Source organism: Leucoraja erinacea, chromosome 8 (assembly GCF_028641065.1).
Source record: "Leucoraja erinacea ecotype New England chromosome 8, Leri_hhj_1, whole genome shotgun sequence".
NCBI lineage: Eukaryota > Metazoa > Chordata > Chondrichthyes > Rajiformes > Rajidae > Leucoraja > Leucoraja erinaceus.
Window position 1 is genome coordinate 41,669,969 of NC_073384.1, and position 19,146 is coordinate 41,689,114.

A 19,146-nucleotide genomic window follows, 5' to 3' on the forward strand; every position below is an offset into this window, starting at 1 on the left:
ATCTTATTTGATTGTGCACGCCGGGTTGATTGCATTTGTCGACACAGGGAGGTTGATTGCATTTGTCGACATGTGAAGGTTGCAATCTTCCACCCCATCCACTCACCTGAATGTATTTGTCTGCAACAACCTCAGCTCTTTAGTGCTATGACAATGAATCTCGTGTAAAGTCTGGCCTTTGATTCTGGTACAGCTGTGATGTAGAATGTGAATAGTTAATCTGTTGGATGGGGTGCTGATCATAGACTGTGGAAAATTCCTTAGAGTCATACAGCATAGAAACTGGCCCATCTGTCCAACTTGTCACGGGGGAAGATGGGCCTCAGGGTCTGTTTCCACGCTGTATATGACTACAACTATGACTCTAAGTAAGAATTTCATTGTTCCGTTTCGGGAAGTATGACAATGAAACACTCTCGACATAATGATTTTCTCAAATCTACTTTTAACACCAGTTGTCTGCTTTGGATTCTAGTTTTAATGAAGATCGACTTTCCGATACCACAGATGCAAGTGAACAGAATGATTTAATGATGGATGTGGAGTCATCCAAGGTTCAAGTTGTCAAATTTATTCCCGTCAAAAGACAATTTATTGAACAAGATGTTCCTGGGTAAATGATCCCATTATTTAATAAGATTTTTCTTTTTAGAGTATTCTATTTTGTAGAATGTAGAATGGTGCAAAAATAGCTGAAAGGGTTCTATATGAAAAAATTAACTGTAAGAACGGATCGATATATTCTGTTGGATGGCGGGACCTTATCGGACGTCCAGCAGGATGCCCTGGTGTTGATGTGCAATGCACATTTCGAAATGAACTGCTTTTGGAAGAGTGCCATCAGACCTGCCTTAAATCCCAAATTTGCAGGCTTATGTAAGGCTGCCGAATCTTCTCTTTGGGGAAGACCTACCCAAACAGGTAAAAGACCTGGATGAGGAAGCAAAAGCTGTCGGGCTAATCAAGGCACCAACGACGAGCAAAGTTTCACCATTTCGGGCGACAACACCCCTACACCTCCATCAGCTGTAAGCGGTTTACTGAAGCTGGTGGCAGCTCAAAAGCTGATTTTTCTGGGCAGAGGTCTTTTAGGCCACAGCCTAAGCTGGCCGTCATGGAAAATGCGCAATCCACGCACCCCAGCAGTCCTATCCTCCAAATCTCAAGAATGGAAATAGAACTAGCATCAGGGGCCTTTGGGTCTACCATAAGACCACTGGTAACCATGGAGGTAGGTGAGTCTGGTTCTTTCCGGAACATGGGGTGTGTGGACCAGTTACAAGTTGGTGGTAGATTACACTTGTTTTTGAACGAATGACGATGGATAACATCAGATCCGTTTATACTGCACAGTATACAAGGGTTCCAAATTGAATTTCTTCTCATTGCCACCCACACAACATACACCAAGCAGGCATTTGTTCATTCCAAACAAGAAGGTTTGGATATACAAGCTGAAATTCACACATTATACACAAAAGGGGTAATCGAGAAGTCAAGTCATGAACATCACCAATTCGTCTCCAATATATTCTCTTGACAAAAGAAAGATTGAGGATGTCAAATCATCCTTGATTTAACACAATGTAACTCTCATGTGCAGTATAGACATTTTAAAATGGAAAACTTCATTACTGCCAAACAATTGATTTCCAAAGGATGCATACTATTCGGTGCCCATTCACAGGGATCACCGGAGATATTTGAAATTTAGCTGGGTGGGGTAATTGTGGCAGTTTAAAGCGTTGCCTAATGAGTTAACTTCAGCCCCCAGGTTATTTACCAAATTATTAAAGCCAGTGTTTGGGCTGCTTAGAGCTCAAAAACACATTGTTATGGCCTATCTGGATGATATTCTAATCATAGGAAAAATGCTGAAATTGGCTAAATTAGCTGTTTCCATCACGAAACTTATATATTTTAGAAATTGGGGTTTCTCATCCATCCAGTTAAATCCAAGTTGATACCAACTAGAGTTATTAATTATTTGGGATTTACCATTAACTCCATTAATATGTAATATGTCTGTGACTCTGCCCTGGGGCAAGAGATTAGAATTAATTGAAGCCTGTAACAACCTTGTTGTTATGGAACAATGATCTATTCGACATGTGGCTAGTGTAATTGGCAAAATAGTGGTTGTTTTTCCAGCTGCACAATTTGGGCCTTTGCATTATCAGAATTTACCACTTGCAAAGGAGCAAGCACTCAAATACCATTTAAGTCAATTTAACAGACCTATACTATTACCAGCTGAAGCTATATCAGAATTACAATGGTGGACGACCAATATTCGGCATTGCTCCAGTAACATTTTGGTCAGTAAACCTTCAGTTATAATACAAACTGATGCTAGTGCTCAAGGATGGGGAGCTACTAATACCATCTCTAGTTGCAGTGGCAGATGGGATGTGCATGAGTTATCAATTCGTCAGTTACATGGTATTAACTATCTGGAGATGCTGGGGGCATTCTATTGGTTAAAAGCTTATTGATCAAATATGCATAATCTACATGTTCAACAACAGATTGACAACACTACAGCGGTGGCATATATTAATCACATGGGTGGAATCAAGTCAGTATCCTGTGCTAGTTTAGCCAACCTCATTTGGCACTGGTGTATCGAAAAAAGCATTTGGATTTCAGCTACCTACTTGCCAGGTAGGTTTAACATGGTGGCGGACACCAGGTCACGCAAATTCAATGACAACACAGAATGGATGTTGGATCATAAAGTATTTAACGACATTGTTGCTCGGTATGGAACACCGGATTGTTGGTCAGGCTCACATATAAAGTAGTTATGCTCATGGTGCTAGTTTGCAGTGCAACGCGTCCAGCATAAACTGCGGCTGGACAGAATTTATTATATCTACCAACAAAATAACGTTAAGCAAAGCAGACCAGGGGTGTTAGGTCTAAAGCTAGAATTTTTGTCGTACCCTATGAACCATAGATTGTGTGTGGTTACACATATTCAACAATATGTTAAGGCTACAAAGAACCTGAGAGGCACTGAACTGGCAATGTTTATTAGCCATAAAAAAACACACAAGAGGGTATCAGTACAGATGAACAACCACCATCTCCAGGTGGTTAAGACATGTATTGGCTTGTGCAGGTGTGGACACTGATGTTTTTAAATCTCACTCCACCAGGGCTGCAACATCAGCAGTGAGGTTCATGGAGGTTCCGCTGGACCACATCCCAGCGACTGCAGGATGGTCAAATGAGCGGACTTTCCAAACCTTTTATAATAAAACGATTGCCAGGCCGGGTTCATTTGCCAACTCAATTTTAAGTTCTGTTCAATAATTTGCTTTCCAGGATGTAAGGGATCACTATTATTATTATCATTTATTAAAAGCATCAGCATGTTTTAAACCTATGTCATGTCTGAATGCATTATCTTTTCAATCATTTCTGGTCAACTAATGCAGTGTGTTGCATGGACCCGTGTTCACGGCATGAAATCACAGAGCTTTAAATTCTTCACGTAGTCACTCACGTGACTTCGAAGTAAAATAGGAAGATTAAACAAGAACTTACTGGTTTGAAGTTTGATCGTTATATTATGAGAAGTTGCGATGAGGGATTAAGTGCCCTCCGCTCCCAACCGTCTTCTCATAAAGATCATGTGGTAGTTCTAGTTCTCGAATCTTCCTATAATCAGTTCAGCAACTGTTTTCTGTGATTTCACACCGCTGCTTTGAAGGTTGACGTGCATGCAGGCTGACGGGCTTCTTCATGTAATCCCTCATCGCAACTTTTCATAAAATAAAGATCAAACTTCAAACTGATAAGTTCTCATTTAATCTTCCTGTTACTCCTGTAATATCCCAGCGCATTATAAAATGTTAAAATAGCTTACTTTAAAGAGGTTCACTTTAAGGGGATTATTTTAACGAGGTGAATGAGAGCACAGGAAACAGGGTCGCATTGAGATTAAAGAAAGCACTGGAAACAGGGTACCACTGGGGTGAAGGGGTGTACAGGAACCAAGGTCCCATTGAGGTGAAGGGGTGCGCAGGAAACAAGGTCCCATTGAGGTTAAACAGAGCACAGGAAGCAGGGTTAAGGTTGCTGGGTGCGCTTCCCTTAGCGAAGCCACGATCGGCTGGTCCCCCCGCTGAATTTCAACGTCCTCAGATCAGTGCCTCGCTCGGGCTGCCACCCCCCTCCCCTCTCCCCCTCCTCCCTCGCCCCCCCCTCTCTCTCTCTCTCTCTCTCTCTCTCTCTTCTCTCTCTCTCTCTCTCTCTCTCTCTCTCTCTCTCTCTCTCTCTCTCTCTCTCTCTCTCTATCTCTCTCTTTCTCTCTTTATCTCTCTCTCTTTTTCTCTCTTTCTTTCTATCTCTCTCTCTCTCTCCCTCTCTCTCTCTCCCCTCCCTCTCTCTCTCCCCTCTCTCTCTCCCCTCCCTCTCTCTCCCCCCCACTCTCTCTCTCTCCCCCCTCTCTCTCTCTCTCTCTCTATATCTCTCTCTCTCTATATATATATATATATATATATATATCCCCTCTCTCTCCCTCTCTCTCTCTCTCCCCCCTCTCTCTCTCTCTCTCTCTCTCTCTCTCTCTCCCCCTCCCTCTCTCTCTCTCTCTCTCTCTCTCTCTCTCTCCCTCTCTCTCCCCCCCCCTCTCTCCTCTCTCTCCCCCCTCCCTCTCTCTCTCCCCCTCCCCCTCTCTCTCCCCCCTTCCTCTGCAGGATCTCATGTTCTGCTTTCTGATTATTGTCACGTGCACCGAAGTGCAGCTAAATGCTTTTATTGTTCCGTTCTATCTAGTCGGTGAAAAGATTAACTTCTGCTTCTGCTTGCTACTGCACAACTGCCAACAGCTGGGCTGTCTCGTGCAGGTTACGCTCGCATGGGCACTGGTTGCAAAAAGGGTCATCTAGATTCTTCCCTTCCCTCCCCTACCACCCCCTCCCCGGGCGCTTTCCGTTGCAACCGCAAGAAATGCAACACCTGTCCCTTTACCTCCCCCCTCGACTCCATTCAAGGACCCAAGCAGTCGTTCCAGGTGCGACAGAGGTTCACCTGTATCTCCTCCAACCTCATCTACTGCATCCGCTGCTCTAGATGTCACGTGATCTACATCGGTGAGACTAAGCGGAGGTTGGGCGATCGTTTCGCCGAACACCTCCGCTCGGTCCACAAGAACCTACCTGACCTCCCGGTGGCTCAGCACTTCAACTCCGCCTCCCATTCCCAATCCAACCTCTCTGTCCTGGGTCTCCTCCATTGCCAGAGTGAACAACACCGGAAATTGGAGGAACAGCACCTCATATTCCGCTTGGGGAATCTGCATCCTGCGGGCATGAACATTGAATTCTCCCAATTTAGTTAGCCCTTGCTGTCTCCTCCCCTTCCTCAGCCCTCGGGCTGTCTCCTCCCATCCCCCAGCCTTCGGGCTCCTCATCCTCCTTTTTCCTTCCTTCTCCCCGCCCCACCCCCCCCCCCCCCCCATCAGTCTGAAGAAGGGTTTTGGCCCAAAACGTTACCTATTTCCTTCGCTCCATAGATGCTGCTGCACCCGCTGAGTTTCTCCAGCATTTTTATGTACCTAACTAGATTCTCATGTGGGCAGGTTTGGTGAGATGATCCATGTCCAAGTTGTCGAGCTGTGACTTGAAGAGTGACAAGGTTGGTGCACATCTGGTGGTGTCGGGAAGGATGTTCCACTCTGGGATAGTCTGCATATAGTGACTGTATATAGCTATTTTTGTTGGCTCTAATTCTAGTATAAATAAAGTGACCTGAGGTCTGTCTTGTAGATTTCTGGGTTGAATGAAGTGAATGATGAATGAGGTGAGATATGTTACTGGGGATGATGCCATGAGTCTCCTTGTAGACAGTACATAAGCGGGCTTTGGGGCGTGTATATATGATTAGAATGAAGCCGTCCACTGTGCACAGAGACAGGATAAAGGGTATAATGTTTAGTCCAAGATAAAGTCCAGTAAAGTCCGATTAAATATATTTCAAAGGTCTCCAATGAACTAGATGGGAGGTCAGCTCTGCTCGTTAGATGGTGAGAGGACAGTTCAGTTTCCTAATAACAGAGGGAAGAAAATTTCCTTGAATCTGGAGATGTGCGTTTTCAATCTTCTGTATCCTTTGCCTGATGGGAGAGGGGAGACGAGGGAATGTCCGTGTGGGACTGGCCCTTGATTATGCGGATGGACTTGCCGAGGCAGTGTGAAGTATAGGTGGAGTCAATGGAAGGGAGGTTAGTTTGTGTGATGGTCTGAGCTGCATCCACAGCTCTGTGCAATTTCTTGCAGCCTTGGATGGAGCAGTTCCCAAACCATGCTGTGATGCATCCCGATAAAATACTTCCTACGGCGCATCTGTAGAAGTTGGTGAGGGCTGTTTCTTAAATTCTGAAATTAAAGTCAATTTGTTTTCCTTGTAAACGCTGAGGCGCTGGATCAATGACGAGTTGTGATGCCAAGGACGATTCCAGTAGTTGGCAGTCCTGCTTTGTGCATTCCCTGCCTTATCCTTCATTGCTTTATCCTCAGGGGAAACACTGAAATCCAGTCCAAGGAATCACTTGGACTTTTAATGGACACATCAAAACTCAGCATACTGTTCAAGGTAAGCTTCTGTATAAGTCATTGTTTAGGTTAGTTTAGTTTAGTGATCTAGCATGGAAGCAGGCCCTTCAACCCACCGAGTCCATGATACTATTGATTACCCGCTCACACTAGTTATCCCACAAGGGGGGGGGCGGGGTGATTTACAGAGGGCCAATTAACCTACGAACCAACACAGGATGTAGGAGGAATCCGGAGCACCTGGAAGAAAACCACACGGCCACAGGGAGAAAGTGCAGACTCCACACAGACAGCACCCGACGTCAGGATCGAACCCGGGTCTCTGGCACGGTGTGACTGCAGCTCTACTACTGCGTCACTGTGCTGCCTGAATTGCATTTGTAGTTATACATTGATAATTGTTTCCTTTCGAAATGATCTTGGATTAGATTTTCATGAATAATTCTAAATCACTCATCCCTTGGGAAAGGTTCTCATCTCATTCCCAACCATAATCTCAAACAGTCCCCTGTAATCAATTCTTAGCCATTAACTATTCCAATCAAAATATTTGTTTTTGGAGGGTGGGTTGGTTAGCATCATATTGTGAGGTCAGATTGCTGATGTGTGCAGATAAGGGGCCACAGTGCCATGCAGCGTGGAAATAAGCCAGCCCATACTGACCAGCATACTGACCATACTGACCATCTATGGAATTCTCTGCCTCAGAGGGTGGTGGAGGCCGGTTCTCTGGATAATTTATCTAGCAGAGAGCTAGATAAGGCACTTCAAGATAGCTGAGTCAGGGGATATGGGGAGAAAGCAGGAATGGGGTACTGATTGGGGATGATCAGCCATGATCACATTGATCCTGCGACTATTGTCTATTGTCTATTGTCTTCACTAGTACCACCTCCCTGCATTTGTCCCATATCACTTTAAACTTATCCTATCCATGCACCTGTCTAAATGTTTTTAAAATATTGTTCTAGTTCCTGCCTCAACTACCTCCTCTGGCATCTTGCTCCATATACCCACCACCCTTTGTGTAAAGAAGTTGTCCCTCGGGTCCATATCTTTCCCTTTCACCTTAAACCTGTGTTCTTTGGTTCTTGATTTGCCTGTTCTGAGTGAAAGATTTGGTGCATTTACACTATCTATTTCTCTCATGATTTCTTATTGATTCATTAAAAGACCCACCACTACAATACATTACCTACAATACAAAGTCATAATTTCTTCCAATGATGCCAAACTCTTCAGTACATCTATCCCCCATATTTACAACTTCACCATTCATAGGTGAGCTGCATGTTTTCACCAACCAAACCTAAAATGATGCAACTGTGCAGTTCTGATTCCAAACTTATTTTGATATTACATGGTAGCATATTGCAACATAAATGCAAAGTGGTTTTTAGCATGATAGGGACTGGCTCTATTGACTAGTTGATTGACAAGGAATTATCTTCCAGAGAGTACAGCAGTACAGCATCGTGATGTTATGATTCTATTACACGTTAGGGCTGAACTAATTTGTGGGGGGGAGGGGGGGGGCTGTGGTGTCACACACATTAACCACGCACACACACACTAACTACCTCCCGCACACACAGACACACACAGTAACCACCCCCCTTGATATCTATATAATTAAAACTCTGATCTTGACAACTTCCTGTTTGCACTGCATATTGATTTTAGAAAAAATGCTACACCTTACGCCTGTGATTTTTGGCTATCTTACTCAGTCCCCCTCCACTGTGCAGGACAAGAGGATTTTTCCCATCGATGAAAAATAAAAGACTTATTAATGTTTAAAAAAGTTGAAATTCTCTCTCCTGTCAATCATGCCATGAAGGCCACGCCCCTTCCAGTGGGAGAGGGAAGGGACTATAAAACCTGGAAGTGTGGAGGTCCCTCAGTTCTCGGCAAGATGTGGGGGGGAGAGACGGGTCACGACTCTGAGCTGTGAATGACACTGAACACATGTCTACTAAACTGTGAGTGATTTTACTGACCTGTGAGTGCCCTTAATGTGGTTTGAAAATGCAAAAGTGTTTATTGGTTTGAAAATGCAAAAGTTGCCTTTGGTTTGAAAATGCAAGTGCTGCCTTTGGTTTAAAAATGCAAGTGTTGCCTTTGTTTTGAAAATGCAAGTGCTGCCTTTGGTTTGAAAAGTGGTGTTGCCTAATTGAAAAGTGGTGTTGCCTTCTATATAATTAAAAGTCTAATGACCACTTCCTGTTTGCGCTGTATATTGATTTTAGAAAAAACGCTACCACATACAGCTGTGATTTTTGGTCATATAGAGTCCCCCTCCGCTCATCAGGTGTCGAGGATTTTCCCCATCGTGAAAAACAAAAGAGTTATTAATGTTTAAAAAATGTTGAGATTCTCTCTCTGCTGTCAATCATGCCATGAAGGCCACGCCCCTTACAGTAGGAGGGGGGAGGGACTATAAAACCCGGACGTGTTGGCGTGGTTCAATCTCTGCCACATGGGGGAGGGAGAGGTCACGACTCTCTGTCTTTAGTGGCCTTGCACCCTGCTTGAAATGGTATGAAACTGCATTTGAATTTGGTGGCCTTGCACCCTGCTTGAAGTGGCATGAAACTGCAATTGAATTTGATGGCCTTGCACCCTGCTTGAAGTGGTAAGGAACTGCACTTGAATTTGGGGACCTTGCACCCTGCTTGAAATGGCAGGAAACTGCACTTGAATATGGTGGCCTTGCACCCTGCTTGAAATGGAATTTTAAGGAATATCCGTGAGTCAACTGCCAGCCTACCAGCCGTGAGTGAGTGAGCTGCCAGCACAACAGGCTTGAGTGACTGAGCTGCCAGCCCAAGAATCCATTTAGCCCACAATGTTCATACTAGCCCTCTGGAAACCAGTCCCTTCAGCCCACAACACCCATACTAGCTCTCCAGAAAGGCCCCCCCCCCCCCCCCCCTTCCCCCCCACTGGCCACCAATATTGGAATTGGTGGAGAGGTGGATTATTGCGTTGGGGGACCAGCCCTCCCGTGTGAAGCTGGGACCCAACGGGTCCCATTTACTCTAGTTATATTAATATTATTCATTGTTTTTTTTTACCCCATCCCTGCCCTATCCATAGCCCCCACCTCGCTGGCGCATCTATGGAGGGAGGGGGTAGAGAGAGAGGGCAGAGAGAGGGGGGCAGAGACAGGGGGGCAGAGACAGAGGGGCAGAGACAGATAGAGAGGGTCAAAGCGAGTGAGGCAAAGAGATAGAAGGAGGGGGAGGGAGGCGAGGAGGGAGAGAGGGTGAGGGGGGGGGAGAAGGGGGGAGAGGGAGGGAGAGGGGGGGAGGTGGAGGGGGGGGGGGAGAGTGGGAGAGGGGGAAGTGAGCGGGGAGTGAGGGGAGAGAGGGAGGGAGGAGCGAGAGGGGGAGAAGAGGGCGGGAGGGGGAGAGGGGGGCGGGGGAAGTCGGGGAGAGGAGAGGGATGGGGAGAGGTGGGGGTGTGGGGTAGAGGAGTGGGGAGTGGGGTAGAGGATGGGGGTGTGGGGGGGTAGAGGAGGGGGAGGGGAAGTGGAGGGGAGAGGAGGAGTAGGGGAGAGGAGGGTGGAGGGGGAGGAGAGAGTGAGAGAGAGGACTTGAACTCGGCAAGCGGGCAGCGCGCGGACACTGTGTGGACGGGGCTTCAGGAGCGCTCGAGACGTCGAGAGACCTCAGAAACCCTTGGAAGTCCAACCAAATTACTGCGTGTTCAATGGCTTCAATCCAGAGCCCGGGGGAGAGGGCGGCTGAGATGTGGGCAGGGCGGGATGCTGCAGGCGGCCAGCCGAGCGTGAGTTGACTGCATGTCGGGGGAGGGGGGGTTGGGGTGACATAACTCGCTGCGCGCAGAAAACATTACCCAGCAGGCAGCTCATTGAAAACTGTGCGCAGCGGGCCGCGAGGAGCAGAGCCATTGTGACGTCAATAGCTCGTTAACTTTAAAAAAATATTTCAGATTTGTGAACAATTTTAATAAATAACTTGGGAAATAATGCATCACATTTTCAGATGAGGTGATTTTTGACATCATGGCGTAAATCTCTATCGGAATATGTAAACATTTCACTGTGCGTCGTGTTTCGAGGAGATTTGAATCACACACGAACATTACACAAACACACAAATACACATACACATAAATACTCATCCAAGATCAGAGATTTATGTACTAAGATAAGATGTGTCAAACATGGGCAAATGGGACCAACTTACATAAGCAACTTGGTTAGCATAGATGAATAGGGCTGAAAGGGCCGTTTCTGTGCTTTTTGACCACACAACTCTACCTTAGCTACATTTATGGAATGAATGTAGCTTGGTGCAGATTCCATAAGTTCATCAGTATTGTAATTTCAATAAGCTGTGCTCAGTATTCTAAAATAATTTGCAAGCTGCCACAAATCTTTTAGATTTGTAGAAAATTGGAGCAAATCATAAAGATTTTGTGATTATTCTAATGTTGGCCAATATACATAAACATATTATTTAGATTTAGTAAAGATTTCATCATTATTTTGAGGTTGGTAAATGCACATAAATATATTATTTTAATCTGTGAACGTTATTTTGGCTGGATCTTACTCGAGCAAAATGTGAAATTTCTTTAACCTTGCAATTACTGTAAATCAGTCGGTTCCTTAGATTTTTATAAATGTAATATCTAAACATTCTCTTCTGAAATGTTTTATTTCATGCAGTTTGCTGAGAGCTTTACAACTTCTGAATATAGCCAAGCAGGTAAGGTTTTCTTGAGGGTTATTGATAATATTAAAAAATTTCATTATGCTTAGTTTAGTCTAGAGATACAGCGCAAAAGCAGGTCCTTCGGCCCACCGAGCCTGCGCCGACCAGCGATGCCCGCACTTTAACACCATCCTACACACACTAGGGGATTTTTTTTAACATTAACTAAGCCAATTTCCCTACATACCTGTACATCTTTGGAGTGTGGGAGGAAACTGATCTCGGAGAAAACCCACAAAAGTAATGGGGAGAATGTACAAACTTCATACAGACAGCACCCATAGTCGAGATCGTACCCGGGTCTCCGGCGCTGCAAGCGTTGTATGGCAGCAACTTTACCGCTGCACTGCATAGCTGAATTTTCTGTTGAAAAATTAAAAATTGACATCTTTCACGCAGTCCAAAACATCTGAAAACTCAGACTCTCATATGTTTTGGAAGTGAATGTGTACTCCTCCATTAGCTTTTACTTTATATTGTCCCATAAAAGGTATATCCTTTTGAACACTCTGCTTCCCGTTTATTTAACAGAGCAAAATCAGCCAGCACCCGCTGCAACTGAGGAAATTGCACTATTGCCTGCAGTGGAACCTAATCCCATTCTGCTATCCGCTCATCAGGACGGCTCTGTTCAGTTTTGGAGTTTAGAGGTAATATTACATTTTTCGTCCTTGAATTATTAAATTATGGCGACTAGATTGGTTATTGCATGTGAACCAATCAGAGTAATGTACTACCACTAACTCCACCCTATTGAACACTTCATACTAACACTCAATTCCTATATTATGTAGTCACACTAGTGGTAGAGTGGAACTAACATGTATTGTACTGTGCCATTATGTCTGATGATTAAAGCTGACTTAAACACCAGACAGTGTCTGTACACATGTTTACATAGTGTCAGAAGTGGGATACGAACCCACGCCTCCAATTCTTTCATTGTCAATGTCGATGGTGCTCTGTACCGGCGCAGTCGTCAACATCTTCTGCCCGTGAACGAACAGCGACCTGCTCCTCCAGGACCTCATGCCCTGCCGTTGATCTTTAAGGCCCCTGCTGCTGCTGTCCATCCTCGACCCCCTGACCCCAGCATGCACTCCCCGCGATGTTCGGCTCCCCCACTCCACAGTGCCCGTGGTCCTGCATGCACGCCCCGCCGTTCACCTCCATGTTCCGCGGCTGCATTCTCATTCTGGGGTTCTCCACCACCCAGCCCTACTAACTATTCCGGATCAGAGGAGGAGAGGTTTGTCCGTACGTGATAGGGTCGGGTTAGTAGACCGCTGGACAGATACGGCAAGTATTTTTAACCGCACGTATTCTAACAACTGACTAACAACTCGTTCCTCTACGGGGAAGGATGTAGATTGGTTATTGCATGTGAACCAATCAGAGTAATGTACTACCACTAACTCCACCCTAAAGAACACTTCATATTAACACTCACTCCATATTACGTAGTTGCACTAGTGGTAGAGTGGAACTAACATGTATTGTACTGTGCCATTATGACTGATGATTAAAGCTGAGTTAAACAGCAGACAGTGTCTGTACACTTGTTTACAGCGACCATTACTTTCCTTGGATAGAAGATCCTTGGATTTTATAAGTTAGATAGGATGTTGGTTAGGCCGCATTTAGAGTATTCTGTTCAGTTTTGGGCGTCATGGCATAGGAAAGGGTGCTGGAAAGCGTGCAGAGAAGATTTACGAGCCAGGGCTCAAAGGCTGAGCTATTGGGAGAGGTTGAGCAGGCTAGGACTATTCCTTGGAGTGCCAGATGATGAGGGTGGTCTTATAGATGTGTACACAATCATGAGAGGAACAGTTTGGGTAAATGCACAGAATCTCTAGCCCGGGGTAGTGGAATTGAGAACCAGATGGCATAGGCTTAAATTGAAGGGCCAAATAGGAACATGAGGTATATATTTTTTACACAAAGGGTGATGGGTGTATGAAACGAGCTGCCGGAGGACGTAGTTGAGGCAGGTACCATCACAATGTTTAAGAAATATTTTGACAGGTACATGGATAGTATAGGTTTCTAAGGATATGGGCCAAACGCAGGCAAGTGGAACCAATGTAGCTGGGACATGTTGGTCGGTATGGGCAAGTTGGGCCGAAGGTCCTGTTTCCATACTGTATGACTCAATAACTCTGAGTTTACAACTGGAGTTCAATTTTGTATTTTGGAAGCACAAAATCTGAAATTATATTTTTGTGTAAGGATAGTAGATTGTGTTGTTCCTTGTAACTTGTAATCAAACTTCTGTGAACATTAAATTTACCAAGTGAATTGCAAAGTCCATATTTTTGTTCTGATGTCCACCATATGGATGGGACAGGTTCAGAGGGATAGTATGATGATCACTGGGCCTGTACTCACTGGAGTTTAGAAGAATGAGGGGGAAAACTCATAGAAACTTACCACATAGTTATGAAACTCACTATCTTATTGAAGCACCAGAACCAACCTCTCACTTTTAATCAAAATCAAGAAACAACTGCTTAGATCTTGTGAATGCCACCTCACTATCGTGACCTCTTAAGCAAAGTTAGAAATCGGGAAATCCAGACCCTGTGTTTTCATCTTGCTTGATGTTCCATTGCGCCATTTGCCAACAATAACTAACATTCGGTTGAGCCTTTCCTTCTATAAAAGACTCAAAACAAACCATAATGTTTGAGTTATAAAATGGAGTGGGCAGGAGTCCAGGGATATAACCTCATCAAACAAGGAGATATGAGAAGAACATAACTGCAGCACAGTATAAACCATAGTTACTCTCCTGTTAGTCACTGAGTCCGAGATCATAAGGGGTTCAGTCAATAAATTAAATGAATTTCCCCTCAATAGGCAAGATGCACTCTGGAGTTTAGAAGGATGCACTCACTGGAGTTGAGAAGGATGAGGGGTAAGATTTAATAGAAACTTTCCACATAGTGAAAGGCCTGCATAGAGTGGATGAGGAGAGGATGGTTCCGCTAGTGGGAAAGTCTAGGGCCAGAGGGCACAGCCTCCGAATAAAAGGATGTACTTTTAGAAAGGAGCTGAGGAGGAATCTCTTTACCAGAGGATGGTGATTCTGTGAAATGCATCTTTTTCATCTTTTTGTTATTTTTAGTTTGTTTAAAAGTATGTTTTGGAGGTTTTCTTAGTTTTTTATGTGGGGGAGGGGGGCAGGGTAAAGGGGGAACCATTTCCCAGTCTCTTTCCGGCGAGAATGTGACTATTCTCCGGCTCGCATCCAGTTGGGGGCGCTGTTGCATCCGGTTTGTGGCGCTGTTGCATCCGGTTCTGTTGCATCCGGTTGGGGGCGCTGTTGCATCCGGTTGGGGGCGCTGTTGCATCCGGTTGGGGGCGCTGTCCTGTGCACGGCTGCCCAGCCAGCAGCTGTCTGTCTCTTCATCTTTTTTTTTTTTAGTTAGTTAGTTAGTTAAAGTGTTTTGTTTGGAGGTCTAAACGTTTTTATGTGGGGGGTGGGGGAAGGGGGAAACAAACCTTCAGTGTCCCTACCTGGTCGGAGAGGCAGCTTTTCTCCGGGCTGCAGTTTCGACCCATCCTCGCGGCCTACCAGCGGGTCTGGAGCGGCGTTTCCTGTCACGGACCTCCCAGTACCACGGCTTCGGCGGCGGCACAGTGCTGGAGCGCTATCGCGGAGCGGGCGATGTCTTGCCCGGGTCACCGCGCTGGAATTCCGGTGTGCTGGGACCGGCGATAAAAAACATCGCGGAGCTGCGGGTCTGAGGAGCGGCCAGCTGCGGGCGGCGGCATTGACTTTACACCGGGAGCCTGGGATCTCTCGATGAGATCGCCAGTAGTGGAGCTCCATCCGGCGCGGCCTTGTCGGCTTCGGAAGCCGTGGTCTCCAGTACGGAAGCGGCCGTTCCAGGGTTCCCATGCCGCTGTGAGGATTCTCCCGACGCCGGAGCACAATCACCCAGTGAGGACGGCCTGGAACATCGGACCTCCGTGGAGGCAACTGTGGAGGCCTCAATAGGCCCGACTATGGGTGAACTGGGGATGGGGACTGGACTTTGTGCCTTCCCTCATAATGGGAACCATTGTGGGGGGATGTTTTTATGTTTAAATGTCTTTATTATTGTTATGTCTGTATTCTTTCTTTATGTGCTGCTCGGAGAGGACGCTGGGGCTGTTTGTTCGCCGCTTCTCCGTTTGCTATTGTCTGTTACTATTGTAAAACGACTTTTGAGTCTTAGAAAAGCGCTATAAAAATTAAATTTATTATTATCTTCGCCCCCTTCTCGCGGTGTACCAACTGGATTGGCATGGTCTTTCCTGTCGGAGACCGGCCAGAGACCGACCAGAGTTTCAGCAGCGACTGGATTAACATCGCGGAGAGGAGCAGGCGATGCCAAGTTACTGGGGATCGCTTGTTGAAGCTCCGGAGTGTTGGGCCTGCTGCTTCAACATCGTGGAGCTGTGGTACGGAGCTTCCAGCTGTGAGTGGCACTGAACCACATCGCAGAGTCCTGGTGATCCCTTTGCCGAGGGCGCCAGTGTGAATCTCCGCCCAGCACGGTCTGTGGGCTTCAGGAGCCGCGGTCTCCGTTAGGAAGTGGCCGATTCGGAGACTCCAAACCGCTGAGAGTGTTCTCCGTTCCGACATTGGAGTTTCGATCATCCCGGCGAGAGGGCCTGAAACATTGGGGTCCCCGACCACGGGTGAACAAGGAGGAAGATGCTGAACTTTATTGCCTTCCCTCACAGTGGGGAAACTTTGATTCTGCTGTGTGGGGATGTCTATGTTCAACTCTATCGTGTATTGTGTTCTTTTTTTTCGTATGGCTGTATGGCAACCCAAATCTCACTATACCAATTGGGTATGTGACAATAAATGTAAACTTGAACTTGAACTTGAACATTGCCATAGACGGTTGTGGAGGCCAAGACTTTGGGTATTTTTAAAGCAGAGATTGACTTGGCGGCACAGTGGCACAGCGGGAGAATTGCTACCTTGTCGCGCAGGGTTCGGGTTCGAAGGTGCTATGTGTATGGAGTTTGTACGTTCTTCACTACCTGCTGTACCTGCATGCTTACTTTCATTGACTGACGAACAAGGACCTGTTGTACTTACCCTTTTCTCAACTTGACACCATTTAGATAATACTCTGCCTTCCTGTTTTTGCTTCCAGTGGATAACCTCACATTAAACTGCATCTGCCATGCATCTGCCCACTCACCAACCTGTCCACGTCACCCTGCATTCTCATAGCATCCTCCTCACAGTTCACACTGCCACCCAGCTTTGTGTCATCTGCAAATTTGCTAACGTTACTTGTAATCCCTTCATCTTCTTCTTTCAGATGATGCTCACATTTATTAAATGTCTGCTATTCTATATTTAGTCATTTTCTGCACTTTAAGGTTGAACCTTAATAATATTTACAGCAATGACAGGTTTGTTATGAAGCTGTCACTATCTTATTGAAGCACCAGAACCAACCTCCCACTTTTGATCAAAATCAAGAAACAACTGCTTAGATCTTGTGAATGCCACCTCACTATTGTGACCTCTTAAGCAAACAGTTAGAAATCGGGAAATCCAGACCCTGTGTTTTCATCTTGCTTGATGTTCCATTGCGACATTTGCCAACAATAACTAACATTCGGTTGAGCCTTTCCTTCTATAAAAGACTCAAAACGAACCATAATGTTTGAGTTATAAAATGTAGTGGGCAGGAGTCCAGGGATATAAACTCATCAAACAAGGAGATTTGAGAAGAATATAACTGCTCCACAGTATAAACCAGTAGCTACTCTCCTGTTAGTCACTGAGTCCGAGATCAGAAGGTGGGGTTTGGTCAATAAATTAAATGAATTCTCCCTTAATAGGCAACATGCACTCTGGATCTTGCTTTGAGTGACTCATTGTACGTTTTTTTTTGCAGTTAAATGCAGCACATAATAAAACCAGACATTGTATTCGCCTAATAACTATACTTTATTTGCGATTAGTCCAAACAACTCAACTCACTGGCCAACTCTTCGCGTCCGTCGTCTCAGAGGGAGGTGGAGGTCGGTTCTCTGGATACTTTCAAGAGATAACTAGATAGGGCTCTTAACGATAGCGGAGTCAGGGGATATGTGGAGAAGGCAGGAACGGGGTACTGATTGTGGATGATCACATTGAATGGCGGTGCTGGCTCGAAGGGCTGAATGGCCTACTCCTGCACCCATTGTCCATTGTCTATTGTCTCCAGCGGCTCCCTCCTCCTCTGCTCTCCTGCCTTTGGGGTTGAGCTTGACAGTTTCAGTGCTTCCCACCTGTAGGCCTTGGCCCGCCAGGTCCTTCTTCACGGCGGCGATCTAGGCCTGCGGCAGCACGTGGCCTCGTGCGGCCCACTAGGTCTTTCTTCCTTCAGTGTCGCGGCGCATCGCGAGAGCCATCTACCGTGTCGCAATGCATCCGGGGTCTTTGCATACTGACCAAACATTGCTTCGTTCTTTATTGCCATTTACACAGTTGCAACTTTGATCCTTTCCCATCCGAATATGTCTCTATTTAACTTCAAATTCAGTTCCTTAATTATCAGATTGTTTGTGCTTTGCGATTTAACCAATTTGTCCATTTCACAAGATGCCAGTTCCTATTTGGTCGTTCTGTCCTTGGTACAGCTCACAGTTGGATGGTTTACAATGGGTAGCTCACAGGGCTGGAAAACTCAGGCTGGCTTTCTCAGATATGTTCTAGGGGAACATGGCCTTGCTCCTCACATCCGTCATCACCGGCTCCATCCATTCCAGTCTCTGATCTTTGTGGGACAAGCTTGGGGAGAAGGCATTTAAGATATTTTGAAGGCAGAGATTTATACACTCTTGATTAATAAGGGTGTTAGGGGTTATTGAGAGAAGGCAGAAGAATGGGGTTGAGAGGGAAAAGTAAATCGGCCATGTTCGAATGGTAGAGCAGACTCAATGGATTGAATGGCCTAATTCCGCTCGTATGTCTTATGATCTTCATCCCCACTCCTGTCGGGCATGCGGTACAGAAGCTTGAAAGTGAGCTCCAGCAGATTCTTCTTCTCTGTTATCAGGCTTCCAAATGGTCCTTCCATAAGCTAGGGCACTGCAATTCTTCCCCACCACATTGCGGACATTGGACTGGAATTTTTGCACTATAACGACCTATATAGACCTATATTCTGCACATTACATCTTTCCATTCACTCTACCTATCACTCACGAATTTGACTTGATTGTATTTATGGATAATATTATCTGATTTATTTAAATAGCATGCAAAACAACCCTTTTCACTACACGTGAAAAAATAAATCGAAACTTTAGACTTTAGAGATACATTGTGGAAACAGATCCTGCGACCCACTGAATCAATGCCGACCAGCAATCTCCCCGTACTCTAGCACTATCCTATATGCTATGGACAATTTAATTTTTTTTTACCAAAACTAATTGACCCCCAAACCTGTACATCTTTGGAGTGTGGGAGGATACCGGTGTTCCCGAGGAAAACCCACGTGGTCATAGGAAGAACGTACAAACTCCGTACAGACAGTATCCGTAGTCAGGATCAAACCTAGGTCTCTGGCGCTGTAAGGCAACAACTTAACCGCTGCGCCGCAGTGCCGACCCTACCGCTGGGCCAATGTGCTGCCCAAAAATAGGGTTTAGAGGGAAACATAGATCAGCCATTATCAAATGGCGGAGCAGACCCCAGACACCTGAACTGACACTGAAGAGGCATTGATTATATGAACATCCTTCGCTGTGCTTCTTGGTTCTGTTGCACCTGGTATCTCTTCCAACCAGCAGAGTATCCTCCCAGAGCATGATGGGACACTGGACATGTC

At 45.7% G+C, this 19,146-nt stretch overlaps 1 protein-coding gene across 1 annotated transcript in view; it reads left to right on the forward strand.

Annotated features, from left to right (window-relative positions):
• The window catches only part of LOC129699616 (WD repeat-containing protein 64-like), a 77,031-nt gene that overhangs the window by 37,422 nt on the left and 20,463 nt on the right, over positions 1-19,146 (forward strand). The window contains exons 11-14 of the mRNA XM_055639574.1: positions 476-613; positions 6,528-6,603; positions 11,263-11,302; positions 11,840-11,958. Coding sequence (XP_055495549.1) covers positions 476-613; positions 6,528-6,603; positions 11,263-11,302; positions 11,840-11,958 — 373 coding nt within the window. The remainder of the gene's footprint in view (positions 1-475; positions 614-6,527; positions 6,604-11,262; positions 11,303-11,839; positions 11,959-19,146) is intronic.